The 20,566-nt window shown below is 41.5% G+C and overlaps 1 protein-coding gene across 3 annotated transcripts in view; it reads right to left on the bottom strand.

Annotated features, from left to right (window-relative positions):
* The window catches only part of NEK1 (NIMA related kinase 1), a 130,336-nt gene that overhangs the window by 77,894 nt on the left and 31,876 nt on the right, over nt 1–20,566 (bottom strand). For 2 of the 3 annotated variants that reach the window (XR_011363948.1, XM_069977821.1), the window contains exons 11-17: nt 19,990–20,049; nt 19,646–19,711; nt 14,523–14,570; nt 13,803–13,877; nt 13,170–13,336; nt 12,716–12,838; nt 9,870–9,972 (exon numbers count right to left, since the gene is read on the bottom strand). Coding sequence is in view for 2 of the 3 variants with exons in the window: in XM_069977821.1 (XP_069833922.1) it covers nt 9,870–9,972; nt 12,716–12,838; nt 13,170–13,336; nt 13,803–13,877; nt 14,523–14,570; nt 19,646–19,711; nt 19,990–20,049 (642 nt within the window). In the remaining variant the exon portion in view is untranslated. The remainder of the gene's footprint in view (nt 1–9,869; nt 9,973–12,715; nt 12,839–13,169; nt 13,337–13,802; nt 13,878–14,522; nt 14,571–19,645; nt 19,712–19,989; nt 20,050–20,566) is intronic. The other variant, XM_069977822.1, reaches the window with a different exon arrangement.

The raw sequence follows: 20,566 nt of genomic DNA, 5'->3' as shown, positions 1-20,566 counted from the left end.
TATTAGCACTGCACATACTCTGAGGATTGAGGCCAATGTCCTCAGTTGGGACAAACATGCTCAATAGGCGATAATCGGGAGCACGAGGCCCAAGAGATCAGTGGCACATGTGGTGACAACATGGAGCAGGAGGCCGGCCAGCAGTAAATAAGCACCAGAAAGAGTGAGGAAGAAGTAATGATGAGGGTGTCAAAGTGCGGCACAAACGCCAAGTCACTTCTTCTCTTTGATTCTTGATTACAGTGGGAGACCCAAGACTATATTGAATCTACTGCGCAGATGCATTAGCTACTGGTACCATGCTCACTACACTGTCAGTACCTCAGGTCCAGTCCAGGTGCTGACAGATTTCATTTAAGGAGGAGGAACAGTGCAAACTGGATCTTATCCATGTATAACAGTGTAGTAGGCTCTCAAGAAGTGGGTGAAATAATACTATAGGTGTAGCTATAATGATTATATGTCAACAAAATTGAATGAAAATATTTAATGCTACAATTCATAAACGGCAATAATCTAAATGCATAGAGAAATAATTAAAAATACCATTAAAAAAAACAAAAAAAAAAAACGGATAAATACACGTATATATATATCTGATAAAACGTCCACATGGACAATAAAATATCCAATGAATGGTGGAATATATATATATAAAAATAAGAAGAGAGCCAAGTGATGAGCACCACGCCGGGCCCAGCGCGGTCACCCCACTTAAATAATGGTAGTCCCGAATCACGGTTTTTAACCTAGGCTCGTATTGTTGTTGAGCCGGTGTACTTGTACTTTAGATAAATAATACTCCTTTTAGAATGAGATCATGCAAGGGAGAATTAAAAGACAAGTAAATGGTGGTGGGATATCCACCTCTCACCCTGCTGGTGATATCATCTGCAGTCAAATGCGGTATTGTGATGGTAATCCGTGAACCAGTCTCTGCGGTCAGCTTGGGAGCCGTGCAATCGCGGTCTAGTGCAACATATGCGTTGACTTGAGTTGTTGTGGCGTCCGCGTGGATGGGAGCGCGCGCTCCTTCCGGCTGCTGTTGTATAGGGTGCCAGAGGAATATGGCTCCGGTTCGGGATCTACGTTTGTAAACCTAGGTATAGTTTCTGAAAGGCTCTGTTATCCTGAGTTCCCGGGACGCGTTTCAGGAGATCTGCTCGCTCCTTTCCTCAGCAAAAGGAATCTGGATAACTCTAATGTCCCTTGTATCCTGTCAGCTTTTATATCCATTCTGGACTAATCCACAAAACCTGTGATGGATCCTTCCAGGTAATTCTCCACACCTGTAGATCATTTGCTGCTGCATAGTTGTTACTACCTCATATGGAGTTACATAGATCGGCAACTTAGCAACATTTATTGGTCTACATCATTACATCTCTATTCTGTTTTGCATTACTCCCACCGTACAGTTTGAGTGGAAGAATGAAATTAGTTTAAACACAATAATAAGAATAATGAACAATAATGGAAAATGGTAAAAAATGTAACACTACATGGAGAAATATGTAATAGAATGTATATGTGTCTGCAACATATAAGGACAGAGTAAAATACAATACAATAAATGTGTGAAATTATAGTTGAATTCTCTCTATATTGCCATCTGATCTTACTTAGTATATCTGAACATATGAGTGTTCTACGTATTTCACACTGGGTGTGGCTTCTTTCCTGTGTGAGTTCTTTGTGATCTGATCTTACTTAGTATATCTGAACATATAGGTGTTCTGAACATATGGGTGTTCTACGTGTTTCACACTGGGTATGGCTTCTTCCCTGTGTGAGTTCTTTGTGATCTGATCTTACTTAGTATATCTGAACATATAGGTGTTCTACGTATTCCACATTGGATGTGGCTTCTTCCCTGTGTGGGTTCTTTGTGAGAGGTTTGCCGATGTGGCTTCTTTCTTATGTTGATTATATTTCAGGTGAGACAAAGTGCTGATGTTTCAGGCGATATGGTCTAGGTACTATGTTCACTAGGGCACCAAGGACTAACCAGTTGTGTTGTTTGGTAGTATCATAGATTTACATATACGTAAAAATATGCCCATGTCCAAAAGACAAATGTATATATACACCAACAGATATGAGGAAATAAACTGGGAAAGAATAAATGGGTCAGGTAACAGATGAATAGAATAAAATGAAATGAATATGAAATATATGAATATAAAAATATATAGAATGTAGAGAAATATAGAGAAATATAGAAGGATGCCGGGAGTCACCAAGGGGCGGTCCAGGCACTGATGAAACAGTCTGGCACTGTACCGTCCATCGGTCACACCCCCACCATCCCTAGCCTGGCAGGTTTAACAGAATCCAACCAAATAATATCCCTTTCACATTTACCACTCACAGGAACCCAAAGATTTCTAGTTCAGCATTGAGGCCATAGGGTGTGATTGTCTGTAGTTCAAAAATGAATCTGGACTCCTGTCTTGACATTTTAGATATAAAATCACCTCCTCTCCACTCGTTCTCCACTTTTTGAATGGCTGCAAAAGTGGTGCCTCTCAGTCTACTCTGATGGACTTCTTTATAGTGGGCTGAGAGTGTATGTTTTTCATATCCCCTTTTTATATTGTATAGATTTACTTGTCTTTTAATTCTCCCTTGCATGATCTCATTCTAAAAGGAGTATTATTTATCTAAAGTACAAGTACACCGGCTCAACAACAATACGAGCCTAGGTTAAAAACCGTGATTCGGGACTACCATTATTTAAGTGGGGTGACCGCGCTGGGCCCGGCGCGGTGCTCATCACTTGGCTCTCTTCTTATTTTTATATATATATATTCCACCATTCATTGGATATTTTATTGTCCATGTGGACGTTTTATCAGATATATATATACACGTGTATTTATCCGTTTTTTTTTTTTTTTTTTTTTTTTTATGGTATTTTTAATTATTTCTCTATGCATTTAGATTATTGCCGTTTATGAATTGTAGCATTAAATATTTTCATTCAATTTTGTTGACATATAATCATTATAGCTACACCTATAGTATTATTTCACCCACTTCTTGAGAGCCTACTACACTGTTATACATTTGATTTCTATTTTTATCCCGTCAGCGCCGGGACAGTAGTGCACTCGATAAGGGTGGATCCCATCTCTATGGAACAGGTGTAGCAGACCTCCCTCTTTTTCTTTGATTTATTGATTTGCGCTTTTTGGTCTAGCTCCCTCCCATAGAATGGACATTTGGGAATTTTTAGAAACAAAAACACAAAAATATTGATTCATTTCAATTTCCCACAAGAAAAAATAACAACCCAACAAATGTACAACCGGATAAAAAAGACAAACAGGGGGATGTTTTTATGTCAGACACATTCAGATCACTAGAAAACCTCCTACTTAAAAGATTAAGACAACTATGGGAAGTAAAATCCCTCAATCATCTATCTGAACAAGGTATTATTCCCAAGGGTCTTCTGTCATATAAATTACCAGCTGGAGACCTACAGGGAGAGGATTTCAATAATAAATGGGAAGAATTCTTTAAGACACAATCACAGGCGACAGTCAATTTAGTTATCATACGTAGGAAAGAAATCATTCAAGAATTAGATAAAGCTATTCTACACATTAGACAAACAATTGACAGTTTTGAAAAAAATGAGGACTATTATAAATATCAAGAGGCCATCTGCAAAAAAATGGACTCTACAGAACAGGAAATTATACAAAGGAAAACTAAAAAATTTCTATGGGGACAACAGAGGTCGCAAATGTATACCACACAAAACCAGAATCAACATCAAACTATAGTATCCACAGTTTCCACTCAAAATAGATTTGCACCATTAAGTTCAAATTCACCTACCCCTTTTTTAGAATTAGGAGCGAAACCCAAACATTGGGAAACCAATCCACAACCACACAAGACCAAACACAAATATTACTCCCAATACCAGAGCCCATCCAACAATCATCAGACACAGGTCAGACACTCATCCTCTCACGATCGGTACACCAACAACCATCCAGACACGTACAGACGTCCACCAGCATGGCATCACTCAACACATCAAATACATTCACATCACCAAACACGACCATATCAACAAACACGTCACAGACATACTCAGGGGAACTTTCAGACATCCCATCATGGTCACACTCCCACACATTTCAGATCCGACCACAGATATCAGAACACCACGACCGACAATCAGGTATGCACATCACAGATCAAGACAACCATCACAGAATCACCATCGATCAACACCCCACAACAACTCACATCACCAACAATACCGACCAACACAAGAAAAAGAGAACTAGAAGGAGACACAGAATCAGACCAGACTCAGAAAAACAAACTGGGCAAACTGAAGTAGAATCCTCTATCATCAATCTGAGTTCAAAACAACTCACCACACAACATACATCACTACTGAACAGGGGTCTCAAATTTGCCCCTACTCAAAAATTAGATAAATTTAATGTATACATAGGCATAGAAAAATATATAAGGAAACTATGCCTTAAGAAATATCATATGAAAAACCCTATAACCAAAACCGATACAAACGACACCCAATACCAACATACGACATTAAGATTACGGTCTAAATTTTTTCCTAGACAAGAGATTAGTAGAGAAATGAGCACATTCCAATGCAACGTAGAAAAAGAATTACGTCAATCACAATTCAAACAATGCAATAAAAATTTAACACATAAAGAAATTCAGGCATTAAAAGATCTCCAATCAGATTTAAATATTACCATAAGACCCGCAGACAAAGGGGGAGGGACAGTTATAATGGACACAGAAACATACAAGGCGGAATGCATACGTCAACTTACAGACACCAACACCTACAGACCATTAACATATAACCCCACTGAACAATATACCAAACAATTAGAAACCATCTGCAAATCAGCTCTAGATCAGGACATTTTAACAGAAACCGAATATAATTTTATTTTAGGCACAGAAAAGAGGATACCTGTATTCTATTGTTTACCCAAAATACATAAACATACGACGAACCCCCCGGGCAGACCTATAATATCTGGGATAGGTTCTATCACATCCAACATGTCACAATACATTGACAGATTTCTACAGCCATATGTTAAAAAAACAAATTCATACCTCAAAGATACCACAGATGTCATCAAACTAATAGAAAACCATGAATGGGAGTCCGAATGGACCCTAGCTACCTTGGATGTCAGTTCCCTATACACTTGTATACGACATGACCAAGGGATCGCAGCGGTCAGACATTTTTTAGAAAAAGACAACTCGACTAAGAAGGAACAGATAGAATTTATACTCATAGCCATAGAATACATCCTCACACATAATTTCTTTTACTTTGATGGCAAGTTTTTTCTACAGATATCTGGTACTGCTATGGGCACCAGGTTCGCTCCCAGTTATGCCAATTTGTTTATGGCATACTGGGAGGAACATCACATCTTGCCCCAGCTGGGAGCTGACCTGGTGCTCTGGAAAAGGTATATCGATGATATACTAATTTTTTGGAAAGGGACAGTAGATAATCTTTCACTATTTGTTAACCAACTCAATCAGAATCTATATAACCTTACCTTCACATCACATTTCAGCCAGGTTTCCATAGAATATTTAGACTTACAAATCACAACTCATGAATCCAGACTACAATGTAGTACCTTCCATAAACCTTCCTCCAGAAATGGATTTATACTATTTGATAGTTGTCATTTACCCCAATGGCTACTCAATGTCCCCTTTGGTCAATTCCGGAGGCTCAAGAGGAATTGTACCTCAGATGCCCGATTCGAACAGGAGGCATCTGTACTAAAAGGAAAATTTAAGGAAAAGAAATATCCAGAAGCAGTTCTGGAGAAGGCTCTTAATAAAGCGAGGGAGTTAGACAGGAGTTCCTTTTTTCTGGAACCATCAAATACAGAAAATAAGGAAGATACACATCAGGAGGTGAAACTGGTTCTCCCATTCAACTCTAACCATAAACACATAGGCAAAATCATTACCAAACACTGGCACCATTTACAAGACGACAGATTGATTGGCCCCATATTACCCCTGAGACCCCCCATAGTATACTCTAAGGCACCCAACCTTGGTCTACAGATAGCTCCGACTGTAAGAAAAAGAACTGGTAGTTCCCAACCGACTATCTGTCCTGAAATAAATGGTTTTTTTAGGTGTGGCATGTGTAATAACTGTAAAGCCACACAATTTCCAAGACGCACGGAAACAATAATATCAACAGCAAATGGACATGAGCATAAGATCAGAGACACACTCTCATGCAATTCAGAAAATATTATATATGTTATTGAATGTCCATGCCATAAGCAATATATAGGGAGGACCTCTAGAACACTGAAAAAAAGAATAACAGAGCATCTATACAATATAAAAAGGGGATATGAAAAACATACACTCTCAGCCCACTATAAAGAAGTCCATCAGAGTAGACTGAGAGGCACCACTTTTGCAGCCATTCAAAAAGTGGAGAACGAGTGGAGAGGAGGTGATTTTATATCTAAAATGTCAAGACAGGAGTCCAGATTCATTTTTGAACTACAGACAATCACACCCTATGGCCTCAATGCTGAACTAGAAATCTTTGGGTTCCTGTGAGTGGTAAATGTGAAAGGGATATTATTTGGTTGGATTCTGTTAAACCTGCCAGGCTAGGGATGGTGGGGGTGTGACCGATGGACGGTACAGTGCCAGACTGTTTCATCAGTGCCTGGACCGCCCCTTGGTGACTCCCGGCATCCTTCTATATTTCTCTATATTTCTCTACATTCTATATATTTTTATATTCATATATTTCATATTCATTTCATTTTATTCTATTCATCTGTTACCTGACCCATTTATTCTTTCCCAGTTTATTTCCTCATATCTGTTGGTGTATATATACATTTGTCTTTTGGACATGGGCATATTTTTACGTATATGTAAATCTATGATACTACCAAACAACACAACTGGTTAGTCCTTGGTGCCCTAGTGAACATAGTACCTAGACCATATCGCCTGAAACATCAGCACTTTGTCTCACCTGAAATATAATCAACATAAGAAAGAAGCCACATCGGCAAACCTCTCACAAAGAACCCACACAGGGAAGAAGCCACATCCAATGTGGAATACGTAGAACACCTATATGTTCAGATATACTAAGTAAGATCAGATCACAAAGAACTCACACAGGGAAGAAGCCATACCCAGTGTGAAACACGTAGAACACCCATATGTTCAGAACACCTATATGTTCAGATATACTAAGTAAGATCAGATCACAAAGAACTCACACAGGAAAGAAGCCACACCCAGTGTGAAATACGTAGAACACTCATATGTTCAGATATACTAAGTAAGATCAGATGGCAATATAGAGAGAATTCAACTATAATTTCACACATTTATTGTATTGTATTTTACTCTGTCCTTATATGTTGCAGACACATATACATTCTATTACATATTTCTCCATGTAGTGTTACATTTTTTACCATTTTCCATTATTGTTCATTATTCTTATTATTGTGTTTAAACTAATTTCATTCTTCCACTCAAACTGTACGGTGGGAGTAATGCAAAACAGAATAGAGATGTAATGATGTAGACCAATAAATGTTGCTAAGTTGCCGATCTATGTAACTCCATATGAGGTAGTAACAACTATGCAGCAGCAAATGATCTACAGGTGTGGAGAATTACCTGGAAGGATCCATCACAGGTTTTGTGGATTAGTCCAGAATGGATATAAAAGCTGACAGGATACAAGGGACATTAGAGTTATCCAGATTCCTTTTGCTGAGGAAAGGAGCGAGCAGATCTCCTGAAACGCGTCCCGGGAACTCAGGATAACAGAGCCTTTCAGAAACTATACCTAGGTTTACAAACGTAGATCCCGAACCGGAGCCATATTCCTCTGGCACCCTATACAACAGCAGCCGGAAGGAGCGCGCGCTCCCATCCACGCGGACGCCACAACAACTCAAGTCAACGCATATGTTGCACTAGACCGCGATTGCACGGCTCCCAAGCTGACCGCAGAGACTGGTTCACGGATTACCATCACAATACCGCATTTGACTGCAGATGATATCACCAGCAGGGTGAGAGGTGGATATCCCACCACCATTTACTTGTCTTTTAATTCTCCCTTGCATGATCTCATTCTAAAAGGAGTATTATTTATCTAAAGTACAAGTACACCGGCTCAACAACAATACGAGCCTAGGTTAAAAACCGTGATTCGGGACTACCATTATTTAAGTGGGGTGACCGCGCTGGGCCCGGCGCGGTGCTCATCACTTGGCTCTCTTCTTATTTTTATATATATATATTCCACCATTCATTGGATATTTTATTGTCCATGTGGACGTTTTATCAGATATATATATACGTGTATTTATCCGTTTTTTTTTTTTTTTTATGGTATTTTTAATTATTTCTCTATGCATTTAGATTATTGCCGTTTATGAATTGTAGCATTAAATATTTTCATTCAATTTTGTTGACATATAATCATTATAGCTACACCTATAGTATTATTTCACCCACTTCTTGAGAGCCTACTACACTGTTATACATTTGATTTCTATTTTTATCCCGTCAGCGCCGGGACAGTAGTGCACTCGATAAGGGTGGATCCCATCTCTATGGAACAGGTGTAGCAGACCTCCCTCTTTTTCTTTGATTTATGGATCTTATCCATGTGTGCAGGAAAAGCTAGCTACACCTCTGATTAAGAATTCAGTATCAGTCCAGGAAGCCATTTTCCACGCACTGGTTTTACTCGACCCATCCAGTGTTATCAGAATGTATTCCTAGAATGAATTATACAATAGAACTGAAAAAGAAGGTATAAAACTGAAGGGATTTGCAGACTGTAGATTGGTACAGCAGGACTGCTCCTCGAGGTAACTCTGTGTTTGTTGATATGGTTTCTTGTGGATAGCTATTTTGGGCTCTATTACAGGGTTTCCCACAGGAAGGGCCTTTCACACTCCGAATTCCTCTTGCTATGTCATTAAGCGGAAGTGCACGAGCCTTCCCATTCAAAGACACAGCAGGAGGGATTTGTCGCGGAGTCCGCAGATGAAGGTTCCCGGTGGAATCTCTGCGCCAAATCCCTAGTGTGAACGGGCCCTAATATGGATATTTTATTTTCACTATGACTGATTATTCGTAAGGCATTTTATATCTGTAGTAGATTTGCTGGGTTAACACATAATGAAATTTTTTCAGCAGAAAGTTTTATTTTCCCTCTGTAAGGTTCCCTAGATTTCTGTATGACGGGCTGTTATGTTCTACTCTGTGATGTCTTGAGAGTGGGGGTTTTCTGCATGATGTTTTGTCAAGCAAATTCTTAAGAAGAAAGGATCCACTTATTCTAGGTTTAGCAGTCCACTCATTGATCAACAGCCTTTTCTGGATGTATGCTCTCACAGGGAGGGCTGTCAATCATTATGACCACCCATCAGACTCCCCCATCTACAAAATCTACACAATAAGCCAAGATTTCGATCAATGAGAAACAAGTTATACGAAATCTTTTCCAACAAAGCTGGATATCAATCTGCTCAGCTGCTCCTGCTCTATAACCAGGTGACTGGATGGCCTTTTCATGGTTGTAAATTGCTAAGTGTTAATATGAAACTGCTGTAATGCACCTTTTGAAGTGCACTGCTGTGTCTTAGGAGCTAAGGCACAACTGAAATTATAACTGACCTTCTCGAATAGTCAAAGTGGCTCTACAAATGAAGAAATCATTCAATTACACGCACTGGTTAAAAAAAAACTAAATACTAACCATCATTGCTAACTATTGACTAAATAACTTGAATCCATACCATGTGTCCCTCTGCACGTGCTTTATTTTGCATAGCTTCCTGCTTCCTCTGCCAGAATTCCTCGACTTGTCTTGCTCTTTCAGCAGCTACATGTCCTCGATGTCTGAAAGTAATAAGTAAAATATGTACCAAATTACTTAGGTAATGTACTGAGGTGCAACATTCTGTAGCCATCCATGTCATAATACATCTTCATAAGGAATTAGTTTGTTCCCGTCGCAGTGCTCCAAATGCCCTGATTCCCTTTAAAAAGTCACAATTAAAGCGAATGTACCATCAGTACACTCGCTTTAAGATTTTCACATACATAGAAAGGCGCCAAAACAGAAGCGCCAAAACAGAGAAGCCGGTGCTCTTTTTGAACTGCGGCCCGGTTCCCAAGTACGGTGCCGGCCAGCCTCCAGTGCTTTATTCCCGGCCAGTGCCCGGGAATAGAACAGCGGTAACCAGGCCACGGTTCAAAAAGAGGACCGCGGCATTGGCGCCGTTCTATCCATGTGAAAATCTTAGAGCGAATGTACTGATGGTACATTCGCTTTAAGTGATGATATTCTGGATTCCTGCAGTCAATATTTGACAGTGTTCACACACGGTATTTTTGCAAGTATTTGGAACTTATTTGTTTCTCATCTTGGTTTATTGTCGCACCAACACCAGGAGTAGGTCTAAAACACAGAAAAGAATACAAATATTTATTATAGTTTTTCACAGAGTCAGTTCCACTCTAGGTTTGGTTAACATACCTAAAATGATGACCAGTGTGTGAACCATAATGGTAATCTGCCACTTGGTTTATGCTGCCTTAAATGAGGACAACATTAACTAGTGACAGAAATGCTGAACAGATCGGTGTATTACTTCCATCATTCTGTTCAGCCGTTCTCCTAGTATACAGGAGAATAGGATTCATGCCACACCCCTCCCCCCGCCCTCCAGCTGCTGATTGACAGTTGACTGCCTATACACAGCATGAATAGATAACTGCCAATCAGAAGTCAGTGGGCAGAGGGAGCTGGTGCTCATGAATATCCAGAACTACTAGGCTCATACACATAATGGAAAGGACTACTACTTATTGTCCATGTTATTCAGGAGATTTATGAACCAGCTGCACAGAACAATGTTATATCATGTGATATATCAATCTGTTCAGCTTTAATGGGGCAGCCTAAACCTACTGACAGATAACATTTCTATTTTTTTCCATTTTGCCATTCTGGAACGTGTAACCCTTAAACTTTTACATTTTGAATCTAAATTACAGTCTTCATATAGTTTTATTTGACATTGGAGGCATTTGTACTCATTTATTTAACTGGTGATACAAAGTAAAAGTACAGTTTGTTATGGCCATGAGATTACCATGGGAATTATGTAATAAGTTTTTCACAAAAGGGGTTTTCTCATCTCATAAAGTTATGCCCTATCACTATAATTAGATCTGACCTCCATCAAATGCTGATTTTTTAAACACAGTTCCTAGCCAACTGGCTGTTAAAGGGGTTATCTAGGAGAAGTACCAACTTTTTTGCCAAACAGCACCATACCTGTGTTCATCTTCAACGTAGTATTACAATTTAGCTTTATTAACTTCATTGGAACTGAGCTGCATAACCACCCCCAAACTGAGGACAAGAGTGATGCTGTTTCTCGAAGAAAGTGGGCATGTTTTTGTAAGCCTGGATAACCTCAAAGGAACTGTGGCTGACTGGCCCTATTTCTTTGCACTTGGCCCCACTGCATCTCTCTTCACAGCTGAGTGGCCAGGAGCTACTGTGCAGAAAATCATATATACAGTGGTGCCTTGGAATACGAGCATAATTCGTTCCGGGACTGAGCTTGTAATCCAAATCCACTCTTAAACCAAAGCAAATTTTCCCATAAGAAATCATAGAAATGCAGACAATTGGTTCCACACCCCAAAAATAATGATTTATTATTCTGAACAACATGTAAAACAAATGAAACAAACATTCAGAAACCGCACAATATGTGATATTATAAGTTACTGTGCAGTAATGGAGAGGATGGGAAACACAAGGGCTGACAGAGACTGCAGGGAGCATGAAGGAATGAGCAGGGCAGATGTGGGCACATACATGCAGCACTCTCTATCCGGGGAGAGAGAGGTTACAGCTATGGAGAGATTACCTCCACAGTCCTGTCCCCTAATGTAAGCCCCAGCCTTAAGTGGATCTGCTATGATTTGGAAGGTAAGGGAGAGTTCCTGGTTAAGAATACAGGGCTGTAGACCCCACTATGCAGACCATGCCCCTCTTCCACTCGCGCTCCCACCCACTACCGGGAGCTCTTAAACCAAGTCACAATTATTAAAAACTGTGAGCTCTTAAACCAAGTTACTCTCAAACCAAGGTACCACTGCGTGTGTGTATATATATATATATATATATATATATATATATATATATATATATTATATTCACTCAGCAGTGAACAATAGCAGGAACACTTCTCAGGGACAATACGGTTTCTATACCTTCTATACTGCAAGAATCACACACAACTTCTGCACAAACTATGGGATATAAAGTGATCAATAGGATGCAGCAGTCCATAGCCTGTCCATGTTTTTCTTCCTTGGATAACCCCCCGTCCCCACCACCACCACCACCAAAAAAACCCTGTAATGCAAGCCAATTTACCATCCTGACGCTACAAAAGTTAAAAATTACGTTATTTTTTGTTATCAGGGGTGGAAGAATACCCTAAAGCTAGGTATGCCTGAATGCTTGCCTTACTGCAAAGTGGCTACAAAATCAGGACTTTCAGCAATGTTTAAAACATTTATTATGAATAATGTGGAAATGATTGTTTACAGAACTCACCTGTCTGCAAATGCTTGTCTGGATACTTCTTCCAGCCTCTTCAATTCCTTCTTCACTGCATCTCCATCAGGTAATGCAGAATGAGCAACCGGGCCATTGGAGGGCTCCACCTGGACTGCAGCTCTGTAGGTATCACCAAGAGTATCAGTCCATACCAGAATATTTTGCCTCCCATTAAAAACTGCTGTGTAGAAGACAAAACTACCAACTAAAAAAAAATATCTAAATCAATCAATAAAAATGGGTTACTAATGGCTATAACTGTTTCTCTACATTGTGTTTGCACATCTGGTAGCTTTATTGCATAGATCTGGTTATATACAACATTTACGAGGAATTCTTATTCATAGAAAACAGTATACTGACAGTAAGATTTTCAGCCAATCCGCATTCAGATATTACACATTCACTGTAGTATTGGGCTAACATGGTCAGCATCACACATTTCACATACTTAGGTGCTGCCTCAAGGTTCTGTATTTCTGCTCGGTGCTTGACCTCTCTGTCATCTGTTGATCTCTGTTTCTGCAACTGGTCAAGTATAGAATGGTAATGTTCATAGGATGCCCGGACAGCAGCCTGTGGAGGGGCTGCTCCTCCTCCACCCCCAAAATATGGGGCCTGGGAAATGAAAGATTACAAAGAATCACATTTACTAGTATTATTAACACAAATAGGCAACATGCTTCTCTTTAACAGAAGGCATCTTCTAGTTTTGATCTACTAGGGCATATAGAAAACATAGAGCTGGACATCAACACCTCATAAGCAGGGAAGCTCCTTGAGCAAAAGAGGGTATCCTAATGGAACAACGCACTTTAGGGTAAGTGCACACTAGTATTATGGAAACTCTGCAGGAGATAATGACACACACAGCAGAAATTTTCCTTACAGGAATTGATCTGCAGGATGGATATTACAATCTGCAGTATGTCAGTTTGTGTTGTGGATTTGCCAAACGGAGAAGGTAAAAGCTGCACCAATTTGCAGCAAATACGCAACAAAATCCTTGTGGATTTACTGTGAATTATTGTGCAGCTAATCAGTCTAATGTGCGTTTACCCTAAGGGTTCTTATATGTAGTCACCTTTATGTCTCCACTTCCTCCAGAGCCAATCACATTCTTCCAACCTTGCTCTCTTGCACGATTTATTCGCTCCAACTACAAACATGAAAATAATATAGATTAGCTAAAGGTTTACAATGAGTCAAGGAACTGTTAGTTGTCCTCTACAAAGACCTTGACTAGTTATTTTCCCCCATAAGTGTAAGGCTCCATATACACTGGCGACATGGCTTCCATTTATTCCTCCGATATATTACAGGCTTTATCAGAGGTTAAAACAGTATGTTATTTCTTTTAACTAAAGAAACTATTCTGATTACCACAACAAGTAATAAATACCTGATTTACAGACACCGAGTGTACAAGTGTGAACTGCTGATCTTGAAAGAGGGCACACAGTCGGTCTATTCTTCCTGCTCTAATAAATCCTGTACACTGAAAAGCTTATTATAATGTAAATATTACATATTACTAAGGATTGAAGTAACATTCCTACCGTAATGACCGTGATCTCCAGTTATTACATCGCTGTTAAATAAATGTGCTTTGTTGCCCCCTAGTGGTGCTGCATGTCAAATGAACGAGCTATACCAGAAGGCATAGTTTCAGAATTTCTATACATTACCTACACATCCTTATAATGAATAATGAAACAGTAAAGCATGCAAATATATAAAACAAGGGAAGGGGGGCACATGTGGGACACAGCAGATCTGCAGTACCAGAAACAGATCTACTTACCCTCTCCTTTTCCATTCGCCTCATCTGTTCAGCTCTCAGTAAGTTCATCTGGAAAATAGTAAAAATATAAAAATAAATTAGCAGTGAGAATACAAAAAAAAATCTCAGGAAAACTTGTTTCCACTGCTATAGCATTTAGTAATTAAGAATTTTAAATTAATTTTTTATAATATCATTCATAGAAGGCATGCAATATGGTCAAAGGACAACCATATTACTGGTTTTATTGAACATATTCCCATGCCCAATTCTGGGAACACTTCCCGTAAGTATTCTATAATGCAGCAATCACGTCCTCCTAGTCGGGGGTCAACATGACCACTAACAGCCGTCACACAGGCTGTGAGACCCGGGGAACAGAGCCCCCTTACAGACCTGACTAAAACTTGGATTTTATTCAATTATTTAGAAAGTGTATTGAGAAATTTACCGAAAATATTAAAAACACATACTTCGGTGCTCAAGCATAGATGCACTTAAAGGAGAAGTCAGGGAAAATGTTAATTAAAGTATTGTATTGCCGCCCCCCCCCCCCCCCCCAAAAAAAAAAAAAAAGTTATACAAATCCCTATACAAAATATAAACTTATCACGGGAAATGCACATAAAGTGCTTTTTTTCCCTGCACTTACTACTGCATCAAGGTTTTACTTCCTGGATAACATGGTGATGTCACGACCCGACCCGACCAGAGCTGTGCGGGCTGTGGCTGCTGGAGAGGATGATGGCAGAGGGATGCTCAGTGTCCCTCCAGTGCCCTGTGTCCCTCAGTATTTCCTACCATCATCTTCTCCAGCAGCCACAGCCCGCACAGCTCTGGGAGTCGGGTCGTGACATCACCATGTTATCCAGGAAGTGAAGCCTTGATGCAGTAGTAAGTGCAGAGGAAAAAAAAGCACTTCATAAGTATTTCCCGTAATAAAAGTGTATATTGGTGATTCGTATAGCTTTTGAGGGGCAATACAATACTACAATACTTTAATAAAAATTTTCGCCAGACTTCTCCTTTAATTTTTTTTTAAATATATATCAGCTATTGTCACTGATTATGTATATAATGTATCTGAAGTACTAGTTGTAGCAATTTAAAAGAAAAAACAGAGCCCCTTCAACATGTTTTCCTGAAAAATGCAGCATCTTCAGGAAACAAAGCTTTAAGAAATAGACTGCTAATACAAAAAAAAAAAAAAAAAACTGGTACTATTATTTTTATAATTAAAGGAGAAGTCCACCAAAATTTTTTATTTAAGTATTGTATTGCCCCCCAAAAGCTATACAAATCACCAATATACACTTATTACGGGAAATACACATAAAGTGTCTTTTCCCCAACGCACCCTACACTCCTATCAGTTAATGGATGTCTGAAAGCTCCTTCACCCTCGCCATAAGGACTATACCTTTTTCTCCCACCCACATGACCTATACTCTCGTATCGATTACCTATTCATTTCTCATGCCCACTTGGACAAAGTGACTGCTGCCTCCATTGACCCCATCTCCTTTTCTGACCACGCTCTCGTTTCCATCTCCCTCACCCTTGCTCCTCCCCAGCCTCGGTTGTAGAGCTGGCGCCTCAACGACTTCCTATTAAAAAGACCCTGCGGTCTTAGCAGACATTCGCTCAGATTTGACCGGCTATTTTGCCACTAACATCACTTCTCATTCCTCACCCCCAGTGGTGTGGGAGGCCCATAAATGTTACATACGTGGCACCTTTATTAAGTAAGCCACGTGCCTTAAGAAAGAGCGTTCTGCCAAGATCATATCTCTCCTCTTGCAAAATCGTGGAACAAACACCACAGAAGAACCCTGGCTGTATCCACGGGCGCGGAGCTGGCGGTCCTGCGGGGTAGACTGAAAGACCTTGTCTTTGCTAATGCTAAGACGTCTCTTGCACGCTGTCGCCGTCATTATTTTGAATTCGGCAACAAACCTAGCAGGACCCTAGCTCGCGCCTTAAGGCTGTAGAGAGCTCGTTCTTTTATCCCACAAGTCTCTTCGGCCTATGGCGCGCGTCTGTCTCTCTCCCCTCAAATCGCGGACGCCTTTCGCTCTTACTATGTGAACCTTTATGGGCTCTCCCCCACGGCCCCACTTTACCCTACTACAAGGCCTTCGGTCCCTTACTCCGGGACCACTTCCTGTCGGCCTACAATTCTGTCTCCACCGGCTCCACTCTTTCCCCGGTCTCCCTACGTGCCCATATCTCTGTTATCCCCAAAGAGGGTAAAGACCCCTCTGTGTCAAAATTATTGCCCTATCTCCCTCCTGAACCTATATCTTAAATTTTTCGCAAAAATATTAGCTACCCGCCTCGCCTCTTTACTCCAACCCATTATTCACCTTGACCAAGTGGGCTTCATGCCCACCCGGGAGGCCCGGGATAACACTACGAGGGCAATTAACCTCATTCACCATTCCCGTTCCTCTGACCTCCCCGCCATGCTCCTTACTACGGACGCTGAGAAGGCCTTTGATCGAGTCAGTTGGCCATTCCTCTTTACCACACTCAGACATCTCGGTCTTGGACCTAATATGTTGGAGTGGATTGGCTCCTTATACTCTCACCCTGCGGCCCAGGTCTCGGTCAACTGCCTTCTCTCCCTCCCATTCCCCATAGCGAATAGAACACGGCAAGGTTGCCCCCTTTCTCCTCTTATCTTCATTCTCACGCTCGATCCCTTTCTTAGGCACGTGTGAAACAATGCGAACATCTCCGGGATAAGAGTGGGGTCGGTGGATCACACAGTCGCAGCTTACACGGACGACTTCTTGTTCTTCCTCACCCGACCTCTCACCTCCCTTCCTAATCTTCTTTCTGAACTTTCACGCTATCAAACGCTCTCTAACTACAAAATTAACTTACAAAAGTCCGAGGCACTCAATCTCTCGCTCCCCTCTTCTGTTGTCCCCTCGCTGGAACCATCATTCCCCTTCCGCTGGGCACGGTCTTCTTTAACATACCTAGGAGTTCAGTTAACGCCAGCAGTCTCAGACCTCTTTAAAGTTAAATTTTCCCCCGATGTTTAAGCTGATCGAAGCAGATTGGCTCCGGTGGCACAAGGGCACCTTCACCTGGTTTGGGCGCTGTTCAATTTTTAAAATGAACATTCTGCCGCGTCTGCTTTATCTTTTTCAAGCCCTCCCTGTGACGGTGCCCTTGTCTTACTTCCGCCAGCTTTCCTCTCTCCTCACGAAATTCATCTGGGCGCACAAACAACCCCGTTTAGCCAAATCAATCCTGTACCGCCCTAAGACGAGAGGCGGTATCGGTCTCCCCAACCCATACCATTACTATGTTGCTGCCCATCTCTCTCGGGTGTTAGACTGGCACCGCCACGCCCCCACTAAATTATGGGTGGGCTTGGAGATGTCACTCTCCCCAATCTCATTGCTGGCAGCCCCATGGATACCGGCCACCTCTCGCTTTACCGGCCCTCACCCCACTATTGCTCCCACCTTGAAACTATGTCAAAAACATCTTTCCGCCGGCTTTCCGGCCCCCCCACCCCTCCCCCCTGTTCCTGATACTGGATAATCCTGCTTTCCCCGTTGGCAGGGAGGACCCTATCTTCCGGGCATGGTCTCGGGCTGGTTCCTTCTGAGCTGCCGCTTTTTTCCAAGGATCCACGTGGCTGTCCCTCGCTGACCTCAAAGGATCTCACAGACCTGGCCCCTATAGGGTTCTGGAGGGCGCTACAACTCCATCACTTTCTCCACTCTATCCCGAACCCCTCTGGTTTTGCCCGTTCCCGCACTCCATTTGAAACTCTGTCTAGAAGACACACCTCCCCCATTTCTCTCTGCCTGGGAGGGAGATTTGGGCATTTCTTTCTCTGCGGGTCAAGTAGACAGAATTTTCACTTGCACCCATTCTTCTTCCATTTCGTCTCGTCTGCAGGAAGCTGGTTATAAATTACTTTCACGCTGGTACCGAGTTCCCACCCAGCTTCATCAGATTTTTCCGGAGGTCTCGCTATTATGTTGGAGAAATTGCGGTGAGGAGGGCACCCTCGCACAAACTTTCTGGAGTTGTCCCAAACTGGTACCCTTCTGGAAAGAAGTGTGGCGAATCTCCTCTACCTTTACTGACCGCCCGCTCCCCTTCTTTCCGTCGCTCTTTCTCCTACATATTTCCAACATCTCCCTGAAATCCTACCGACGCTCTGTCGTCCGACATCTGGTCAATGCAGCGCGAAGAGTGTATCCCGGCCCTATGGTGCCGCCCTGAACCTCCCAGTATCGCCATGTGGTTTCGCAAGATAGAGGACATTAAACATATGGAGGACCTCACTGCACAGTTACACGGAAGGAACTCTGTGTTCTTTCGGACATGGTTCTACTGGGACCAATTCATCGAGAAGGCTGAGTACAGGACTCTTCTGGCTCAGTGAGTCGTGGACCCTGGGTTCCCCCCCCTTTCCCTCCCTCTCCCTCCCCCCCCCCCCCTCCTCCCCTCTCCTGCTGCCCCGTGCTTGTTCCCCCCTTCTCTTTCCCCTGCTTCTTTATCTCTTTCAGAAACTACTCCTCGGTTATGGTCCGAGTGGTGGTCCTCTTTTATTCTTCATACCCTTTAAAGGTTACCCCCAGATGTGGGTTGTGTAATGCACTTGGTATATGTACCACAAACAACTGCTGTTGTTTTTACAAAAATTTAAAATCCTTAATAAATTTGAGAATTAAAAAAAAAAAAGTGTCTTTTCCCTGCACTTACTACTGCATCAAGGCTTCACTTCCTGGATAAAATGGTGATGTCACGACCTGACTCCCAGAGCTGTGCGGGCTGTGGCTGCTGGAGAGGATGATGGCAGAGGGAAGCTCAGTGTCCCTCCAGTGCCCTGTGTCCCTTAGTGTCCCCCTGCCATCATCCTCTCCAGCAGCCACAGCCCGCACAGCTCTGGGAGTCGGGTCATAACATCACCATTTTATCCAGGAAGTGAAGCCATGATGTGGTAGTAAGTGCAGGGAAAAAGCACTTTATGAGCATTTACCATAATAAGTGTATAATGGTGATTTGTAGAACTTTTAGGGCCAACACAATACTTTAATAAAAAATTTCACCGGGATTCTCCTTTAACAAAGGCTGTAGGTAACACATTGCTCTGCATGTGGAGTTCATACCTGTTCTCTCTGTCTCTTCTCTTTTTCAAGCTGTCTAATATCTAGTCTTTTCTTCTTTGCCCCATCCTGAAAAAAGGAAAAATGCAATTAACTCATGTACTCTGACAGCTTGTATCCCTAGTAGAAGAAGGTTAGTGTCATCAACCCTAGCAAGGAGAACATGGTTAGGAGGGCAAATGTGGGAAGAAACAAGGAGGAAAGGTTTGGAGGCTTTGAGTTGGGTCATCCACTAGAGCATGAGCATTGGGGCAGCCTGCACCATAAGCTGCACCGCTGATCCCTCCAGCTCTGAAGGAGTTGCTTTGTGATAGTTTTTCAAGAAAGCAGGAGGGGCAGCTCTATACCTCAAACATTTTCCTCCTTTCTTCTACTGGATTCATTTTCTTCACTTGCACTGCTGGGGCCTGGACAAAGAGTGAAACTGCAAATTAGAAGACTGGAAAAGTAAAGCCAGCAGACACCCATAATGTGTGCCGCAACGCAGAAAGTGGAGCTCTTGTACAAAGATTAATTGAAAAATTATTGCTATGCAAACCACAGCACTATCTACCTGTGCTATAACATAACGTTCCTGTGACATACTGAGCACAGTAACCTTATGGCATTCATTGTTATACCTACAATTGAAAGGACTTTGTGTTTTGGATAATCATAACTGTAGCAAGAATTACAACTAAGCATTCATCGTGCTATTAAAACCATGTCATTGATTACATTGAATATTTGCTTTTGTATGATAAGAAGCACAGTGCTACTGCTAGAAAGCCTCTCAAAAGGAGGAGGAGTCTATTTCAGACCACCCTTTTGGATGTAATAATCTGGGTTTCCGATTCAGAAACCTCTGCTATTTGTAAAAGTATGGAGCCACTATTTTAGGAATCTGGCTAATTCTCTATAGATAATCCAGTGATTCAATGACAT

The sequence above is a fragment of the Dendropsophus ebraccatus genome, chromosome 7 (genome assembly GCF_027789765.1).
Source record: "Dendropsophus ebraccatus isolate aDenEbr1 chromosome 7, aDenEbr1.pat, whole genome shotgun sequence".
NCBI lineage: Eukaryota > Metazoa > Chordata > Amphibia > Anura > Hylidae > Dendropsophus > Dendropsophus ebraccatus.
Note: the sequence above shows the minus strand (reverse complement) of the source record. Positions and strands in the feature narration are given on the sequence as shown.